This window comes from Perna viridis, chromosome 10 (assembly GCF_037379345.1).
Source record: "Perna viridis isolate PV_CMFRI_1.1 ecotype Kerala chromosome 10, ASM3737934v1, whole genome shotgun sequence".
NCBI classification, from domain to species: Eukaryota; Metazoa; Mollusca; class Bivalvia; order Mytilida; family Mytilidae; genus Perna; species Perna viridis.
This window is the reverse complement of record NC_142454.1, coordinates 21,335,402-21,352,557: the sequence shown is the minus strand read 5'-3', so window position 1 is coordinate 21,352,557 and position 17,156 is coordinate 21,335,402. Positions and strand designations below refer to the sequence as shown.

The window sequence follows — 17,156 nt, the reverse complement described above, 5'->3', positions numbered from 1 at the left end:
TAGGTATGAAATAACTTTACCAAATATAATAAACAATTCATTTTTTGAAAGATAATTTTATGTATTTCACCAAACAAAATATTACAAGGTTTTTGTGAGATGTGAGGACAGTTTAATATACTGTAAAGATAACTTTGTTTTTGTGATTTTTTTTATTTTTGAGTTCTTTACTTACGGAAATTTGAAAAGTGTTAAAAGCAACTCATTGCTGAAATTCGTAACATTATTCTGCTTAATCAACCCTCAAATTACTATTGAGGCTAAATTAATTGTACGCTTTCACCATTACTTAACGCTAAAAACTGGTATTTTGTTCTCAAATGAACATATTCAAAGGTACGGTTTTTGCGGTTTAAAGAATTTTTTTGTTCATGTACAACAATTCATTTCGCAATAACTATTAAGCGGAACACAACTTTTCTCTTCCAGTGTATTTGCATATCATTTGTAACACCTACGACAAATAAGACGTAGACCCAAATAAAATGTTTTGACACTCTATGGATACAAATACTAATGTAAATAAGTCAAAACAAATTAAATAAATATATTTTTGTGTTAACTTGATAAAATTTTAAACTTCACTTGCTGTATCTCTAATAAGGTGGATGTGATACTCAAACAGCCGATTCATCATTTTCTTTCACCTCAGCGGTATTTTTTTTTAATTCCCATATTCAAAAAACAGGGATAATCATTAGATCAAAATATCTTGGTAAATACGTAGGGCATAAGACTATAATATGTCGACATACTGAAAGTGACGCCAATTAACGGACGAGATTGCATGTATAACATGGGCCTCAGTGTCCTTTGTTCAAACGTTACACATTAAATCCGTTTACTATGCAAAGTCCTATCACAATGGTATTTTTTTAAATAAAAAGTTTTCGTAAGGATTTGTAGCGAAGTTTGTAAAGCGGATATATTCGTTTCATTTTTCTTACGATGATATATATATATATATATATATATATATATTTACCTATTGCAAAACAAATTTATGCAGCTGTACATTACATACGGTTACGTTAACCGTGATAAAAATGTGTATGATAAATCGAAATATCAAAATATAGTAATAATACATGTTCACAGTTGTATTAACTGTACCAATACGATCAAAAGCTAATATAAACAAATACTACAGCTTTGCTGTTGTACTATTTTCACACTGGCATTTAAAGAACTATAAAATTGTAGATATATTGAAGGGATCATTTTATTCAATTGTTACGAATCATTGTTATTTACTATATCAATTAAAACAAAAGTGTCGATTTCGTCGTTTCAATTGAAGTAAGGTTCATTTCACAAACTGTATGAAATAATCTATACAACTGATATGTTCTCATTACCATGTATTTGAGTCGTGAACTGTTCTTGCTATGGCTTTAGATGTTTATAATGGTTCTCATTCTGTTAGGAATATTTACCATGATCATATATGCATCTAGTCAAAACACTAAAGGTAATTACAATGTTTGTCAATTGATTACTATAACATTTTAGAAATCCGTGATATATATATATGTAATATTCTAAATGAAGTTTTATAATGGGTGTATCAAATTATACATAATATGAACTCAATTTTGCTTTAATTGTCCAGCCAATTTCTAACGAATATTTCTACATTTATTTATTTCTACTATAACAGTAATTTTAAAGAGCTAAATCACTCGTTCTTTCGTTTACTTCTTAAAGAAATCAACACATCTAAGGAATAAACTTTGATATATTTCGTCACAAGAATTATTGGCAATACAAACTGATTCGTATGCACACATATGCAATAAATAAATATTCGTGAATCCCTATCGTCCACGTAGTCTTGTTTTGTGGCATTTTTGATCTTACAGAGCGTGAGTTTAAAATTGCGGCGGTCGGAAAATTCATTACATATATACAAGCAGATAACATATGGGGCATGTCTATCAACACATCTTTGTTTTAATAACATTTTTTATATAGAGCCTTCCTACCTATTATATAGGAAAAAAAATTATTTGAGTAAATTTCCCATGCATTGTAACTTGCGGAATATTAGTCTGAATACTCTCAGTATATTGTTCAGGTTTACGTATATACTTCTTAAACGAACTTATATCAACCAATATTCAGATGGTGGAAACCCTTCCTGTAGAATGATTGCAGTTTAAATCGTTCGTTCACAAACATTTTGTTTATCTATTTTAATGCGAGAACGTGTACAGGTTAAATAAATTCTAATTGCCATCAGAATTTTCTTGAAAACGGATTTATCTCTTTTTTGTATTTCGTTCAATACTATTTGATCTTTTACTAGATACATATTGTACGCAGTGTCCATTTTACAACTATAAAGCATCAACATGGGATGGAAGGCTCTTTACAAAAATGTGACAAATTAATCTGAATCAGGGTCTGCTATTTATCATTCTAACTACCAAAGAAATTACGACCAATTTTAAAGTCTGGTATTTAAAAGAATCAAATCCACGACACTTCGCATTCGAGACAAATAATCTAGTCTCTACCAGCAGAACAATTCGTTGATACGTGTATACTGGTAGAGAATCAGAACTTGTATGTATCAATTGAAATTATGCCTTGTTCTGTTTGTAGATGTTGTATTTGTACTTGATAGATCAGGTAGTCTGGATTCTTCAAACATAGCGGATGCAATAGAATTTGTTTATAATGTCACAGAATGGCTATCTATAGGACAGAATGATATTATGTTATCATTAGTTTCCTATAGTAGTGATGTACGTGAAGAATTTCCTCTAGGAATGTTCGTGAATAAGACGGAGCTGTTAAGTGCAATAAGTTACCTAAATATGACTTCGGGCGGTGGAACGTATACATTTGATGCTTTGAAATTTGTTTTGACATCATCGTTTAACGAAAGTGTTGGAGGGCGATCGACCGCTGCCAAAGCTGTTGTTGTTATCACTGACGGTGCTTCCAGTAACCCCTTAGAAACTGCTAATGCTGCATCCGAGTTGAAGGTAGAGCTAAATGCAGATGTGTTTTCAATTGGAGTTGGAAATGAGAAAGACCAACAGGAACTTAATGATATAGCAAGTGACCCAGACAGTTACTTTGCGATGTCAATAGAAGATTATGTATATCTGTGTAATCTTGTACCATCTCTTGTTTTTAAACTTGGTATGTTGGATTTAATTCATCTTTACAAAAAGTGCAATAAGTAAACAACAACGCAACGCATTTTTCTATTGATTTTTATAGTAACACATTCCATTATAAAGTATACTTCCATTGCCATAATTTAATAGTTAAATGTATGTTCCAATAATTGTGACATATACTTTTAAATCACAAATCGTTTGTATTGGTATTGATGTTTGTTCTTCAAGCATTATAATATATGAATGTGTAAATATTTTCATTTTGAATTCTAGATCTTACAATAAATGCAACCTTGTCTCAGGGCTGCCCAGTGTACGTTCCGATAACGACGACATTTAAGCCAAAGGTTCTACCCACAACAAAAGCACAAGTAACAGATATAATAACGACGACACAGCTCGTTACAGAAAAAATGCCAACAACATTTGAAGAAACAACTTCTTTCCAACAAGATACCTCGACGTTAGTTGAAACAAACTATTCCCAAAGGCATTCTACAGCTGGTGATGGAACTACAACAAACGAGGCAACAAGAGTCTTTCCTGAAATCTCAGCTTTAGTAACTACTATAAAAACAGTGTTAACTACCGATTCTTTAATAACATCAAGTATTCATACTACAACACTTGATGTTACAACAGAACCTTCAACAAATACATTGACATCAACATTAGAACGCGCGACAGAGGGAAATATTAACACAGAGGTGGTAGCACAATCAATAACTTCAACACAAGAAACTACTTCATCGAAATTAATACAGTCGAGTACTATCAATAATTTATCAAATATAAGCTCTGGAATAATGGTAGAAAAACGTATGTACTGTTATTGAATTTGCTTCTTAGTTTCTTCAGGGATGTAACAACAGTACACCGAAAGATTTCTTGGTCCTTTGTTTTTATTTAGTAGCATTTTGCCTGAAATTAAAACTACGTTTAGTTTTCACTAAGTATACACATTTTTTTAATTTAATGTTTAGGAAAATATGTCGAATCACTTATAACGGGACGCTAACAGTTAAATAAATGCTTTTATAAAACTAGCATAAAAAAACCTTTAAAAATAATGCCGGTAATACATGATTCTAAATTTAATATTTTTGTTTTGTTTTGTATTTTCAGAAACTGAAACTGATACAGGAGGAATGAATACCATTGTGATAGCAGTTATTGTTGCATTGGCAGTAATTGCAATTATCTCGCTAATTTTATTTTGTGTGAGGAAAAAAATTAGGTAAGAGCTTTCTCATCAAAAAAATTTACAAATGCAAGTTTAACATGCATGCTATTATCTGATAGTATTTGAAATACTTTTCTTTTAGTATTTCTGTAACTATATTCCACTTCCGTCTACCTGCGAATACAAAGACCGTTTTATTAAATGGTCTTAGGTTCTATTGCCTGCTAAATTTTGATTGTTAAATCACTCCTAATCAGTAATTATGGAATCGATCTTTATATGACTATTTGGTTTTGTTTATTGTATTATTGTTTAAGGAAACATAATTCATTTTCCTTATTTGTATAATTCTATACAAAAACATCAATAGTGTATAAGAAAAGATCCGGAAATAATGTATATGACATAAAATTCAACATTGTACACAAATGTTTCGAGAAACCAAAAAAATGAAATTCAGGGACAAAGACCTGACATGGAAAACAGACAAACACAATAAAGAACATAAAGTAACTAAAATAATACACACCAAGTTACAAGAGTAAATGAGCAACTCGGACTCCAATAAAAACTGGGAGCATGGACCAGGTGCACCGGTAGGGTAATTGTCCTCTGTTTTTTTTTAGAATCACCCGCCGAGTTCTAATCGTCATTCTAGACACGTGCATCTTTACAGTGTTTCCATCTGCACCACGAGAACCGATTTGTTCTCCGTGTATTAGTTTTCATTTTTTTTTCTCTCGTCTACCCCAGACGCGACATTTTACGAGTGGCTCAAAGGAATTTTCAAGGAAAAAAGAGCGCGCTTACTTAACCGGTACACCTGATCAATGCTCCCATTTTAATGGTCATCGGGTTGCTCATTTAATTATGTTTCATTGTAGTGTTACTTTGGTTGTTTCATGTTTTGTTTTGTTTTGTTTTTTGTTTTTTTTTTCTTTTCATTTTTTTGTCTATTTTCCCTGTCTAGTTGTTAACCATGGAATATATTATTTTGATTATCGCCCTAATCTTGATTTCCTTGATTGCTCTTCCATATCAACCACATTTGAATAAATGAAATTTGAACAAATACAAAAAATATCTGTGATACATGCATACTCTTATCTTAGTCATGTGTACATTATCAACAAAGAAACTAAGCATAGTAAATTTAAGAAGTCGAAAAGCGTATTCCTGACGTTTCTATTATAAAACAATAACTTGAATCACAAAGTGGTTCGTTAATCATCCTGCAAATTTTTACTTAGGCGTCTCAAAATTTGCATAGAATATAAACTTTTACATTGTAAATACGACAATTGTTACTTTTACATATACAATAAAAATGTTATAAAGGTAAAGATAATCATATTGATATTTAGATGACAAATGAATGAGAGCGGTAGCAATTCAATATCTGTCACATGATACACTTTGCACATATGTATGTACATATACAACATGAATATCATTTCAGATCGGGAAAAACCAAAGCGATAAGTACCGATGAGTTTATGGTTCGGCAGTACACAGTGGTATCACTTGGCCCATCAAAACCATTGTCATACACAGAAGCAACACTTCCGTTGTGTAAGGCTCACAATGGAACAACACGAATTAGTGGTCGACGATGAGTTCACATGAAACATATAAATTGTCAATGTAAATGTAAAGGTTAATAACAAAATTAATAAACTGATAAACTCATCAATAGTCAAAAAGGAAAGGATGAATAACAAAGTGCAATATAAAGGGAGAAAAAACAAAAAACAAACACAAAAACAAAACAAAAACAAAAAACAAACACACAAAAAAACAAAAACAAAAACAAACAAAAAAATAATCGGAATAGTCCTTATTTGATAGATATTTCCAATGAAACTGGAGGGTTAAACCAAAATTCGTAGCGCGCTTAAACTTCCGCTTCCAATATGAATAATAGCTTCCATGTAAAACAAAAGGAAATGATTGCCTTTTGAAATTCAAACTAGAAAAGATGTATACGTGTCTGAACCGACCCCTTTTGGACTGTTTTTGCGATAAGGCAGTTGTTTGGCTTTCCATGGTTGAAATACATTTGAACTGATTCGAACGGACTTCAACAGTGTCTAAACAAATCAGGTTTCAGGGTTCTTTTAAAGCTCCGGAACAGCGTCTGAAGTTCGAAATTCTCTCTAGACGCTGCAGCCAGCCCTCTCAGAAAATGCAAGAAACATTTTTGATTTTATGCGACGTTATCTGTTTGGAGTCATTTAAGACTGTTTCAATGTAAACCAGAAACGCTGTATATTTGTCAAAATAAATAATTTTAAGAAAAACTATTAAACTACTAACAAATACTGGTTATCGCTAATTCATTCAGGTATTTATTAAATTAACACCGCAATGTCTGCGTTTTAGATCGTATGTATTGTTCATGATATAATATGCATTATATTCTCAATGATATAAAGTCACAGCTGTTATTTAATTAAGCAGCATTCTGAAATCAATTCATGTTTATCTGTATATCAACATACATGTATATATAGATATTATTTGACAGAATCAAAATGATTAATTAAATTGTGAATTTTAAAAGCAAAATAGTTCTTGGATACCGCCAATAACAACTAAACATAACATAATAAGAAAACAGCAATTACAAAAAGCGCCTTCTTCAGTAAAAGACCTTCTTTTGTCTTAATCCTCGTGCAACTTTTGCGGTACCTTGTACCACAGCAGGATACTTCAGTTCTAATTGGTCTGATAGTATCGTAGATTTTGGTCTAAATAGTCTAATCTTTTTCTTTTTCTTTGGTGCCTCTATTCCTTCAGGCATGTTTATGTCATCCTCGGTGTCTTCTCTAATGAATTTGTCATAGCAGAATTTGTAGGGAGGACTATAGGTTTGCATTATCCAACACAACTCAAACGTTTTAAGATAGTAATTGTCCAGGATTTGCTTATCACACACCTGTTGTAACTTAAAATACGTCGATGAGAAAGCAGAACTTGACGTTTTATCATTAGATGCGACTTTCTGGAAAAAGATAAACAATGTGACATATATTTAACCCTTGTACCAAAATTAAAAGCATTATCTGACTTCTGGTAAGTTAAATTAAGAGTTCAATTCTACACGTATACTTTTTACCAAGCAACATAAATGCATTTTACAACATAGAATATCAATACATTCAACACATGAGACAATAACCATAAACCGACTAAACAATATTTCTTCCATTTGTTTTTTTCTTATTTAATTTATTTAAATAGCAAAAGTATGGAGTTATCTTTTGATTATTTCTCTTTTGACATTTCATCATTTGAAATCAGTTAAAAAAAACCAAAACTGTAGGTTGTCCCAATACAAAAGCCCTAGCTATTTCTGTGCTGTATCTATTGTTGATGATTACTTGTAAATGCATTATTTGTTTGTATTATACCGTATTTCACAATTTGAAAGCACTTATAATAATTTCTTTCAAAAAGTGTGCCTTTGTGTCAAATAAGTTTTTTTCATAACGGACGGTGACGGTGTTCAAAAAGGTTTTTTTTTCCTGCAAATTAGTTTCAGAATTTTTCACCTGTGGCATGGCGTTGGATTTTTTTACCTTCTTTAGCATATTGTCAGAAGTAATTACCTTTAACAAAGCTTTTGAAGTATCTTTACAAAACTGTCGCTGAATTTGGGAAAGTTCTGTTACGTCGCCACGAACCTAAAATATCCATGATGTCGTATTCAATACAAATGCAAAATCTTTCGATTTCATATAGGAAATATATTTCGATATTATTTGAATGGGTACACAATTATTATGTAGGATTTTTTTTAATGCAAGAAGTTTAGTTTAGTTTTCTAACCAGAAGGAAATTCACTTTTCAAACTGTTTGTAGTCAATGGAAGAGTGCTTTCTATAAAAACTGAAAGTGTCCATTTAATTGCTGAACTACTAAAACTGTTAAGAATTCATTCTTTTTTAAATCAATATCGGGAATCAATGAATGTCTTACCGGTTGTTGTTCTACTAATTGGGCCTTTGACAAATGGGAAAGAGCCTCTTTGTGCATTTTTTCACAGACTGTATAACAGTCCTGAAACATAGACAAAGGTTGCAACATACGAAATGGACACATGCTACCTTCATAATCTATTTATACACGTATCAATATACATAATTGATACAGATACCAAATGGACAGTCGACACAGTTATCAAAATACTCAATTGATATAGATATCAATATATAAAAAAAAAAACAAAAAAAAAAAAAAACAAACCAAAACAAAACAAAACAAAAAACAAAAACAAAAACAAAAAACAAATTAAGACCATGTTCTCATTTACTTTTATACAAAGGTTATAGACAAATACTGTGTTTTCGGTTTCATTCGTGTTTTATTTTTAATCTTTTTAAATTTCATTTGCAACATTTACCACATTTTGTGGAAATTACATTATAAGTTATTTGCCTTAGAGCATTCTCTTTTCTTTTTGTGATGTGTTTTATTGCAAATGAACATCCGGTTTATAAATACTGATTATACCCACAAAAATACAAAAGTAAACAACCTCGAATATGATCAAGTGTATTGGACAGAAGATAACAAAAATGATACTTAAAAAAAGCCCCCATCTATTGAAATGTTCTCATTCGTTTAATGAATGTAGTTAAATGTGTGTAGGAAACTGACATAAGATGAAATCACAAAATATACAATCAAGTTAAATTAAATTACTTCTACTGTCACCATATATTGTCTACTATTAAAACGATATAATTTTGAGATATAACATCTAAAACTTCTATTCTGTCATCTGCAGTCTCTTTAAGAGTGATCAAGGGAAATGCAATTCTAGCGGAAATCAAAAGAATGTAATCCAGGGAAAATGACAACACATAGAAAAAAAGACATACATAACAAAGAACATGAAATAACTAAACTATCACATACAAAGCAACAAGAGTAAATGAGCAATCTGGACTCCATTAAAAACTTGAAGCATGGGCAAGGTGCACTGGTATTGTAAGACACACCCGCCGAGTTGCTCATAAAAAAGTAAAGTCCAGGTTTGACGAAAGAGGTAAGGAAAACGATGACACTTCGAACAAATCAGTTTTCATCGCGCAGAGGATAAACCATAACGATCCACGAGTTCATGAAGACGACAATATAACTCCTGTAAAGATGACTGGAAATAATTAATGATTGTAGCAAGAACAAAGAAGACTATTTCGGAATTTGTACTATTTGACACTTATTGAATGTTTTCTGATGTTTTGATGTATAATTGAACAACTTGATATAAATACATCATTACCTTTAAAATATCACATGGTTTTGAGGCACTCTTGAGGGCCTCACATAAATCTCTCCTTTCGTTTGTACTAAACTTGAAATATTTGACTGTAAAGTCTTGTCTAGCGTCATTAGTTTCCTTCTCGGGGTTGACTCTCATAGATTGAATTCTAAGGACAAAAGCACAAACATGTAAAGTAAAACAATTACATTAGAACTAAAGTACTTTCAAGACTTAACCATAGTCGAACAGTATGAAAATAAGAAAGACTGGTTATGTTATGTTGTCATCTTTCTTGTATCCTATATCTATGTTATAAGATGAAGTTATAAATTAATATGTTCAACTAAATTACATATGAAAGATATGCCATCTAATTGAACATATTGTATAAATGTGCTAATGCGCATCAACACATAAAAAACATGAGAGGCAAAGCTGTTGATATATGTGCTCGAAATAACATTACAAATCAACTTCACCTTATTACATCGCATTATTCATGTTTAATCTCCACAAATAGTCATGTTAATATTGTCTGGTATAAATAAATCATCAAATAAGCTGTCAATGTTTGAAGTTTTAGCCACATGTACAGCTACTTCCAATTCTCTCCATTTCTAATTGCCCCATTCCAAAAAATCCCTCCATGCCCCATCCAAAATTGACGTATTCATCACGCCACATTCCCCATTCAATTTCAGCATCGCCCAATACGTTTAAACCAAGGATTGTATATGTTTATCATCAATGTGTGCTTAGTGTAACAGATTTCTGACCCCTTAGCACCACGTCCCTTTTCCCATTGGCCCATTCCCCATTACCTCATCACTCTTTGGATAATCTCCAAATCTCCTTTCCCAATACTACATTTATCATACACAACTTAATAGGAAGTGAAATCTAGCATCTTTATTTTAACCGACCACATATCGTATAGCGGGAATATTTCCTTTCTTCTTTCGCCTACCCCGGACTTGACTTTTAATGAGCAATTCGGCGGGTGTCTCTAGAAAAGCAGAGGCCGCCTACCCTACCGATGCACCTGGTCCATGCTCCCAGTTTTTAGTGGAGTCCGAGTTGCTCATTTACTTTTGTTACTTTGTATGTATGATGTTAGTTATTTTATGTTCTTTGTTGTGTATGACTGTTTTCCATGTCTGGTCTTTGTCCCTGGATTGCATTATTTTGATTATCGCTATAACCTTGGCTCCCTTGATTACTCTTTCAGGGATTCTGAATATCACGATTTACTCGATAATTAGAGGTGTCAAGTTTTCGCAGTCATTGTTATACACGTTTTCAGATTTTATGAAATGGAAGTTATATAAAAATGTCGAGATTTAATTTTCGCGATTTTTCCGACCTTGCGATTGTAGCGAAATTAGAACCTCGCATAAATTTCCCACTATGTGATGTGTTAAATGCTTTTACCTTCTAGTTATTGTTTTGATTTCTTCTGCCTCTTCGTGAATTTTTTTTTCGATGTCATCCATTTTGGCATTTTCTTTATCCTGAAACAAATACTCATATGGATTTTAAGGCTTTTACAACATTTCAGTGCTAACAGAGGGATCAAGCTGATGCAAACATATATTGATTTTGGAGTGAGTTACATCGTTGTTTGTTTGAAATAGTAATGAAAACGAACAGTAAACTTATATTTGTGTATCTAAAAGCATATCATTAATTGTACAGATTTTATTTTAAAAGGAAACACAGCTTACCTTGATATCTCTGAACAAGGTCTGTAATTCAGTCAATTGCTCTAGGACCTGAGTATTTGGTTGGTTACCGTCTAGGCTCTTCACATATTTATTGAACGAATTCTCAGCATGCGCGTGTTTTAGTGGCGGGCTCCGAACACTCTGTTTTGCGGGATTTGTTCTGGTCATTTCCATTTTTCTACTAAAAACAACGTGTAATTGATGTATGATAAAGTATGTCACCGTTATCATATAAAATGTGTCGCAACAAAATGTATTTAATCAGATAGTTGATACAAAAGTACGTAACCGTACTCGGATATTTGTTTTAAAAAAAAATGTTATCTTCATAATCTGTTCACAATAAAACAATGTTTTACCATTTCATATGTTCTAAACATAAGTTATGTGACCGTTGCCAGATGTTTGCGACGAAAAGTGTGAAACCGTATTTGATTCCCTTATACTAGTGCCGAAATATAAACATCATTAAATGTTCCAAGCAATATGTATATTATAGTCATCTTTATTATAACCTTCTTATACATGTCATAGCTTGCCGTAACTACGCGTACTTTTTGTATTGCACTAGTGTTCTTACAATAAGGCTTCTGAAACGGGTTTTGTTCCTACAAACGTTTTATAGTCGTCATCATGCACTCCTGGATCGTTACGATGTATCCATTTTTACCATGAGAACTGATTTGTTCAATATGTCATAGTTTTCCTTTCCTCATTTGCCTTCCCTGGACTTGACTTATGAGCAACTTGACGGGTTTTTCTAGAACAGCAAATACGTTTACCCAACCTGGTCCGTGCTCTCAGTGTTTAGTGAAGTCCGAGTTGCTCATTTACTTTTGTTATTTTGTATATAATAGTTTTGTTATTTGATGTTCTTTTTGTGTTTGTCTGTTTTCTTTGTCTGGTCTTTGTCCCTGGATAACATTCGTTTTACTTCCACCAGAATCTTAGTTCCTTTGATTACTCTTTCCTAATATCATTTTCCTAGGCTACTTACATTTGACTACTATAAATTAATTTAACACCCTGTCCTTTTGGTAACTCCATTTTTATTCGTAGAATGATAGATAGAGTATTTGAATACGGAACTTTATGTGTTGATATTTTCTTCTTGGAAGATAACAGTGCAATAACCTTGACCTTCTTCCGTTCAAGGAAATCAAACCAAAAAAAAAAGGTTTATATGAATTTCGATTATCCCCAGTGTGCTGTTTTTCTTAGAATGCTGTATATGTTAAAAGATTCGAATTACTAAACAATGATAAAATGCGTGTATTAAGGCCCCTATAGCGGCATGATGATAGCTAATAATTTTGATGCAGACATGTAAGATCCTCACGGATAGGGCAACATAAAATAAAGAATAACAATTGGCAAATTGTTTTACAATAACAGATCTTAGATGGTATATAACCTCGAATTTCTCAAAAAATCAAAGAGATCAAAATTCATAATTCCTTTTGAACTATACGTCATAGACCATGTAATCGGCTAACTCACTAAATAAGCAGCATTAGATTGGAAGACATGATAAAATATTGTCAAAACTTTGGGATGTTTGCAATCGTGAAAGATATTTCTCATGTTTTATTTTTCCACTGCGCGCATTGCCTGAAACAGTAATTACAGGAATCAAGATTCTAGCGGAAAAAAAAATCCGTGGACAAAGACCAGACGGGGGAAACAGACAAACACAACAAAGAGTCGTCAGGAACTAAACGGAGACAATGACTTGAGCATTTGTAGAAGGGTAGTTTTGTCAATAAAATGCATATGCATACCATGGAAAATTTTTATACAATAAATTTCCGAAAATAAAACACAATCCTTATTTTATCAGCTTAAAACTTCTCTTAAAATACTCAATTCGTTTGTGTATGTTGTTTCAATTATACCAATTACGTATCTACCGTTATCTACTTTCCAACATTTGTATTAAATAGAGATTACAAAACACTGATCATTTTATTATCTAAAACATGGATTGCTTAATCTAAATTGATAAACATTACATTTTTATTAGTAATGAAGATATTAAAGATATCTTAGAGATTCGCTCTTATTTTATTTTTATCTAATTCCAAAGGAAAAATCTGATTTTTATTTTAGGAGTTAAATTTAAATCTTATCCCAATTTGGAATAGAGTTGAAAATCGATATACCTGCATATATATAACTTACTAATCTGTATTCCCACATTTTCACATTATGAATTGTTATCTCTGTAAAAAATATGTCCTAAAGCTTATATAAAAACATATGGTTAAAAACAATTGTATATACGTGTTCCGAAGTGTACTGAAATGCAATTCATTGAATGTATCTTAAAATGAACTGCAAAACCTAATTCTTAGATTAAATCATAACAAGAACAATATGTTTTAGACATTGTTGAAAGAAAGAAAGTCATAGTTTCAATATTACATGTTTCAGTACACTATCTGTCAGAAGTGATTTTATTACACACCGGAAGAATTGATGCCATATACATAAGGTACTTCGGTACATAATTGTATTTACACTTAAACTATTGATCGTAAAAACTATCAACAAAGTGTACACTTCGCATAGATAAACACATCTTTACATACCTTTGGCGTTGTCTTTCAATTTCCTGAACATATGGACGTCGTACTCTTCAACTGCATTTTGTATCTTGTGACAATTCTTCCTATTACACTGAAAGACTGATACACTCAACTGTAAATATATTCTGAATTATTCTTCCGCATTCAGTACGTTTAAAAACATCAATAGATCATAATCAGATCCCCTACACATGTTTTTGTCTGTGTTTAAATTTCGATGACAAACAAATTGAATGGTTTGAGCGCTCGGTAAAACGTGTATTAAATCAAGACGTATATATATATATACACTCACTACTTAGGACACCCGTCCTCAAACACAGTTCATTATTTTGAATTTTGGATTCCGTTTAAAAGATTTGTTTACATTAAATTTAGATGTTGTCAAGAAGAATTATTCTTATAGCATAAAATTTACATTTTGATTTACAGTATATAAAACAGGCTTTAAATAGGATCTAGCTGTGGGATAATTTTTTTCGTGTGGTTTGAAATTACAATAATTACCGATTTTTCTTGCACAAAAAATATCATTTAATTTTATGTTATCCCCTAATAAGGTGCATTATGTACATATTTTATACAATTGCAATATTTATATTTAATCTGTTTGTGATGATTCTTTCACCTTATTTTGGCTATGTTTGTATTGTTAATAGTTTGTACATTGATTTTAGAATTGAGCCTTACATGTAGTTGCCATTGTTCTTATATTTTTGCCCCTTTGAGCTGACGGGAAAGCCTTGCTTATACCACTGTGTAACTATTTTTGTTCTTGCATAAGAAGATGAATTCGGGAGTAAGACACGACTTGTACATATAGAGATCATAAATGCAACAACAGTGAATACATATAAACGCAACCCTTGAAACAAAATCATATTATAGAGGTTTGTGAACTATCCTATTGATATATGTTTGTATTAAAGAAAAGCAGAGAACGCTTACATACCGGTACACCTGGTCCATGCTCCCAGTTTTTAGTGGTGTCCGAGTTACTCATTTACTTTTGTTACTTTGTATGTATGATTTTAGTTACTTTATGTTCTTTGTTGTGTATGTCTGTTTTCCATGTCTGGTTTTTGTCCCTGGATTACATTCTTTTGATTGCCGCTATAACCTTGGTTCCCTTGATTACTCTTTCTCATATTGGAAAGACCATATTGTTTATCTTATGTTTTGTTTTGCTTTTTACTTTTCCTCTGCATTCATGTCGATGTGTTTTCTTACGTTGCTTTTAAATACATTAGGAGCAAAACGTCGATACACCTCAATGTTAATTGTTACAAGATGACGCTGTGAAGAATTTCCTCTTCCTTTATAGACGTTATATTCCCTATATTGTTGTTATTTCAACAGATTCCCCCTTTCCGTGTTCTAATTGTGTTAATAAGTTGTATTAAGCTAGAATCTTTGTTGTTTTTGTAATGTTAGTACGGTGCTCACGTAAGTATTCAGACATTACATACACAGCTAAGCTATCTCTAGACAGCTAGAATGAATACCCTTATTTATTCATCGGACTCGTTATACAAGTGTTCATTGCCTTGTATTTAATGCCTTTAACGCCACTATTGAACACTTTACTGTGACATTATTTGAAGATCAAGGAGTAGATTTTAAGAACTACAAATTGTTTCAAATATGATGTTACGAATTAGTTCTATGTCTCCCTCATGTCATATTGAGTAGTGGTCCTAGATTTCTATTATATGCTAAAAGGCGTCCTTGTAGAATGCATTTGTAATTGGTATGTACCAATGAAGATAAAAAATCGATATATGTAATAATGATGAACTTAAAAAAAATGGACAAACATGATTTACTGATTATACATTGATTGTTAGTGAGAATGTTAGCGGGAAGCATTGTTTGTCAGCCGAATAAACAAAACAAAAAAGTTACCTTAGATACAATTGCCAAGATTCAAAATAATATCCCCGACTTGGTTGGCATGTTTACTTTTCTATGTTTAACAGTACTATAAAATTCTGGCTTATCCTTTCGGTAAATCAAATAGCAGGTTCAAATACATAATAAACATCAATCGTTCAATCTTTTAATTATTGAATCATGCTTAGACAGACTTCCAATAGGCACTTTAACACAAATATTTGGTTTTCCAGAAGATTTTAAGGTTGTTTAAAGTTGTTAAATTGTTCGACTTATCACTCTTTTACTTCATTTACATGATTCTAACGTAAATGTGTATGTTCAGAATTTTTCTTTGAGGGGGGGGGGGGATATTCATCTGGAATTTGACAACAAGATATCAATGATCTTTTGCAACAACAAAAAAGAGACCTAATGTAATAATCAGATGATGTTGTATCATTAGATCAATCTTTGAAAGGAATGAATCAATCAACTTCGGCGAGTTTTATTTTATTTTTTAGAATATTTCAAAAGGAAAAATCATATCAAAGTGTTATTATTGAATGATGTTGAATGTAAAGAAATAGAACTTCATGATAGACTTGTTGATAAAACTTTGTATTATTTTACTCTTTAGGTTCCATATCATAAGCTACATATACCAATAACTTAATTAAAGATATCAACCAGTTAAGTAGCAGTCTTTGTAAGAATTCATGCAAATTCTGTAATATGTGATGACCTAAAAAAAAAGGCTACAGATTTTTATTTTTGTAATTAAGTTGTTTAAAGGGTCTATATGAAGAATTGTACAATTATTCTTTTCAATCTGCCTGCTCTCAGGAGATAATCCATATTGAAAATCCAATATTTTATATTGTATTTTAGTGTCGTTTTCAGAGTTATCTCCCTGAACGTTGAATTCTACAGTACATTCTATATATTTTTATCTCCTAAGAGCACGGGTTATAGGAAAAGTTCAACATGTCAATTTATGTTAACTATAACGTTTTAAACAAAATATGAAAAACAAAAATATGTAGGCTTTGCAACCATGAATCACATTTGGCATGATTCTTACCTGTACTACTTAAAATGTCATCGACATGTAACAGTTTCTGTATGGTGTACATTTCCCGTTCCATTGTATATCGTGGATGGGAAGGGGATTGAGAGTGGACATTTGTACTAAAAAGAACTTGGATTGGAAGAAGGGTGAAATTTAATTAAGACTTATTGTTTTTTATATCGAAAATATATTGAATTCTATAAAGACAATCATTTGAATATTAAGGAATCTAAAACAGGAAAATAAAAAATAGAAAATGATAAAGAAAATTGCAGTGGGTATTCTGCGAGAAGGGTATTTTTTATGGGGTA

General features: G+C 31.6%; 2 protein-coding genes across 7 annotated transcripts; one reads left to right on the top strand and one right to left on the bottom strand.

Annotated features, from left to right (window-relative positions):
• The first annotated feature begins 1,347 nt into the window (after positions 1-1,347).
• Positions 1,348-6,151, top strand: LOC148604937 (uncharacterized). The gene is made up of 5 exons (XM_088547717.1): positions 1,348-1,471; positions 2,608-3,153; positions 3,408-3,953; positions 4,260-4,371; positions 5,777-6,151. The coding sequence occupies exons 1-5, from the start codon at positions 1,399-1,401 to the stop codon at positions 5,931-5,933; spliced, it is 1,434 nt and encodes a 477-aa protein (XP_088403843.1). The 5' UTR covers positions 1,348-1,398; the 3' UTR covers positions 5,934-6,151.
• On the bottom strand, positions 5,040-14,131 carry LOC148604936 (uncharacterized). 6 transcript variants are annotated; one of them, XM_088547720.1, is made up of 8 exons: positions 13,905-14,131; positions 12,311-12,456; positions 11,314-11,494; positions 11,021-11,100; positions 9,608-9,755; positions 8,299-8,379; positions 7,929-8,003; positions 5,040-7,321 (listed from the first exon to the last, which is right to left on the bottom strand). In XM_088547720.1, the coding sequence occupies exons 2-8, from the start codon at positions 12,358-12,360 to the stop codon at positions 6,959-6,961; spliced, it is 978 nt and encodes a 325-aa protein (XP_088403846.1). In that variant the 5' UTR covers positions 12,361-12,456; positions 13,905-14,131; the 3' UTR covers positions 5,040-6,958. The 6 variants fall into 6 exon arrangements, with proteins under 6 accessions (XP_088403846.1, XP_088403848.1, XP_088403844.1 ...); XM_088547722.1 differs by lacking the exon at positions 12,311-12,456 and adding an exon at positions 13,495-13,535 and having other exon boundaries at positions 13,905-14,128; XM_088547718.1 differs by lacking the exon at positions 13,905-14,131 and adding an exon at positions 13,476-13,496.
• Between the last annotated feature and the right edge of the window lie 3,025 nt (positions 14,132-17,156).

What these genes read in the sequence shown, in the direction of transcription:
- LOC148604937 (XM_088547717.1), top strand. Translation starts at nt 1,399, where the DNA reads ATGTTTATAATGGTTCTCATTCTGTTAGGAATATTTACCATGATCATA. An exon ending in ATCTAGTCAAAACACTAAAG is followed by an intron (nt 1,472 to 2,607) that starts GTAATTACAATG and finishes TTCTGTTTGTAG; the next exon opens with ATGTTGTATTTGTACTTGAT. An exon ending in TGTGTGAGGAAAAAAATTAG is followed by an intron (nt 4,372 to 5,776) that starts GTAAGAGCTTTC and finishes ATATCATTTCAG; the next exon opens with ATCGGGAAAAACCAAAGCGA.
- LOC148604936 (XM_088547718.1), bottom strand. An exon ending in CCTTGTTCAGAGATATCAAG is followed by an intron (nt 11,101 to 11,313) that starts GTAAGCTGTGTT and finishes TATTTGTTTCAG; the next exon opens with GATAAAGAAAATGCCAAAAT. An exon ending in ATCAAAACAATAACTAGAAG is followed by an intron (nt 9,756 to 11,020) that starts GTAAAAGCATTT and finishes TTTTGTCCTTAG; the next exon opens with AATTCAATCTATGAGAGTCA.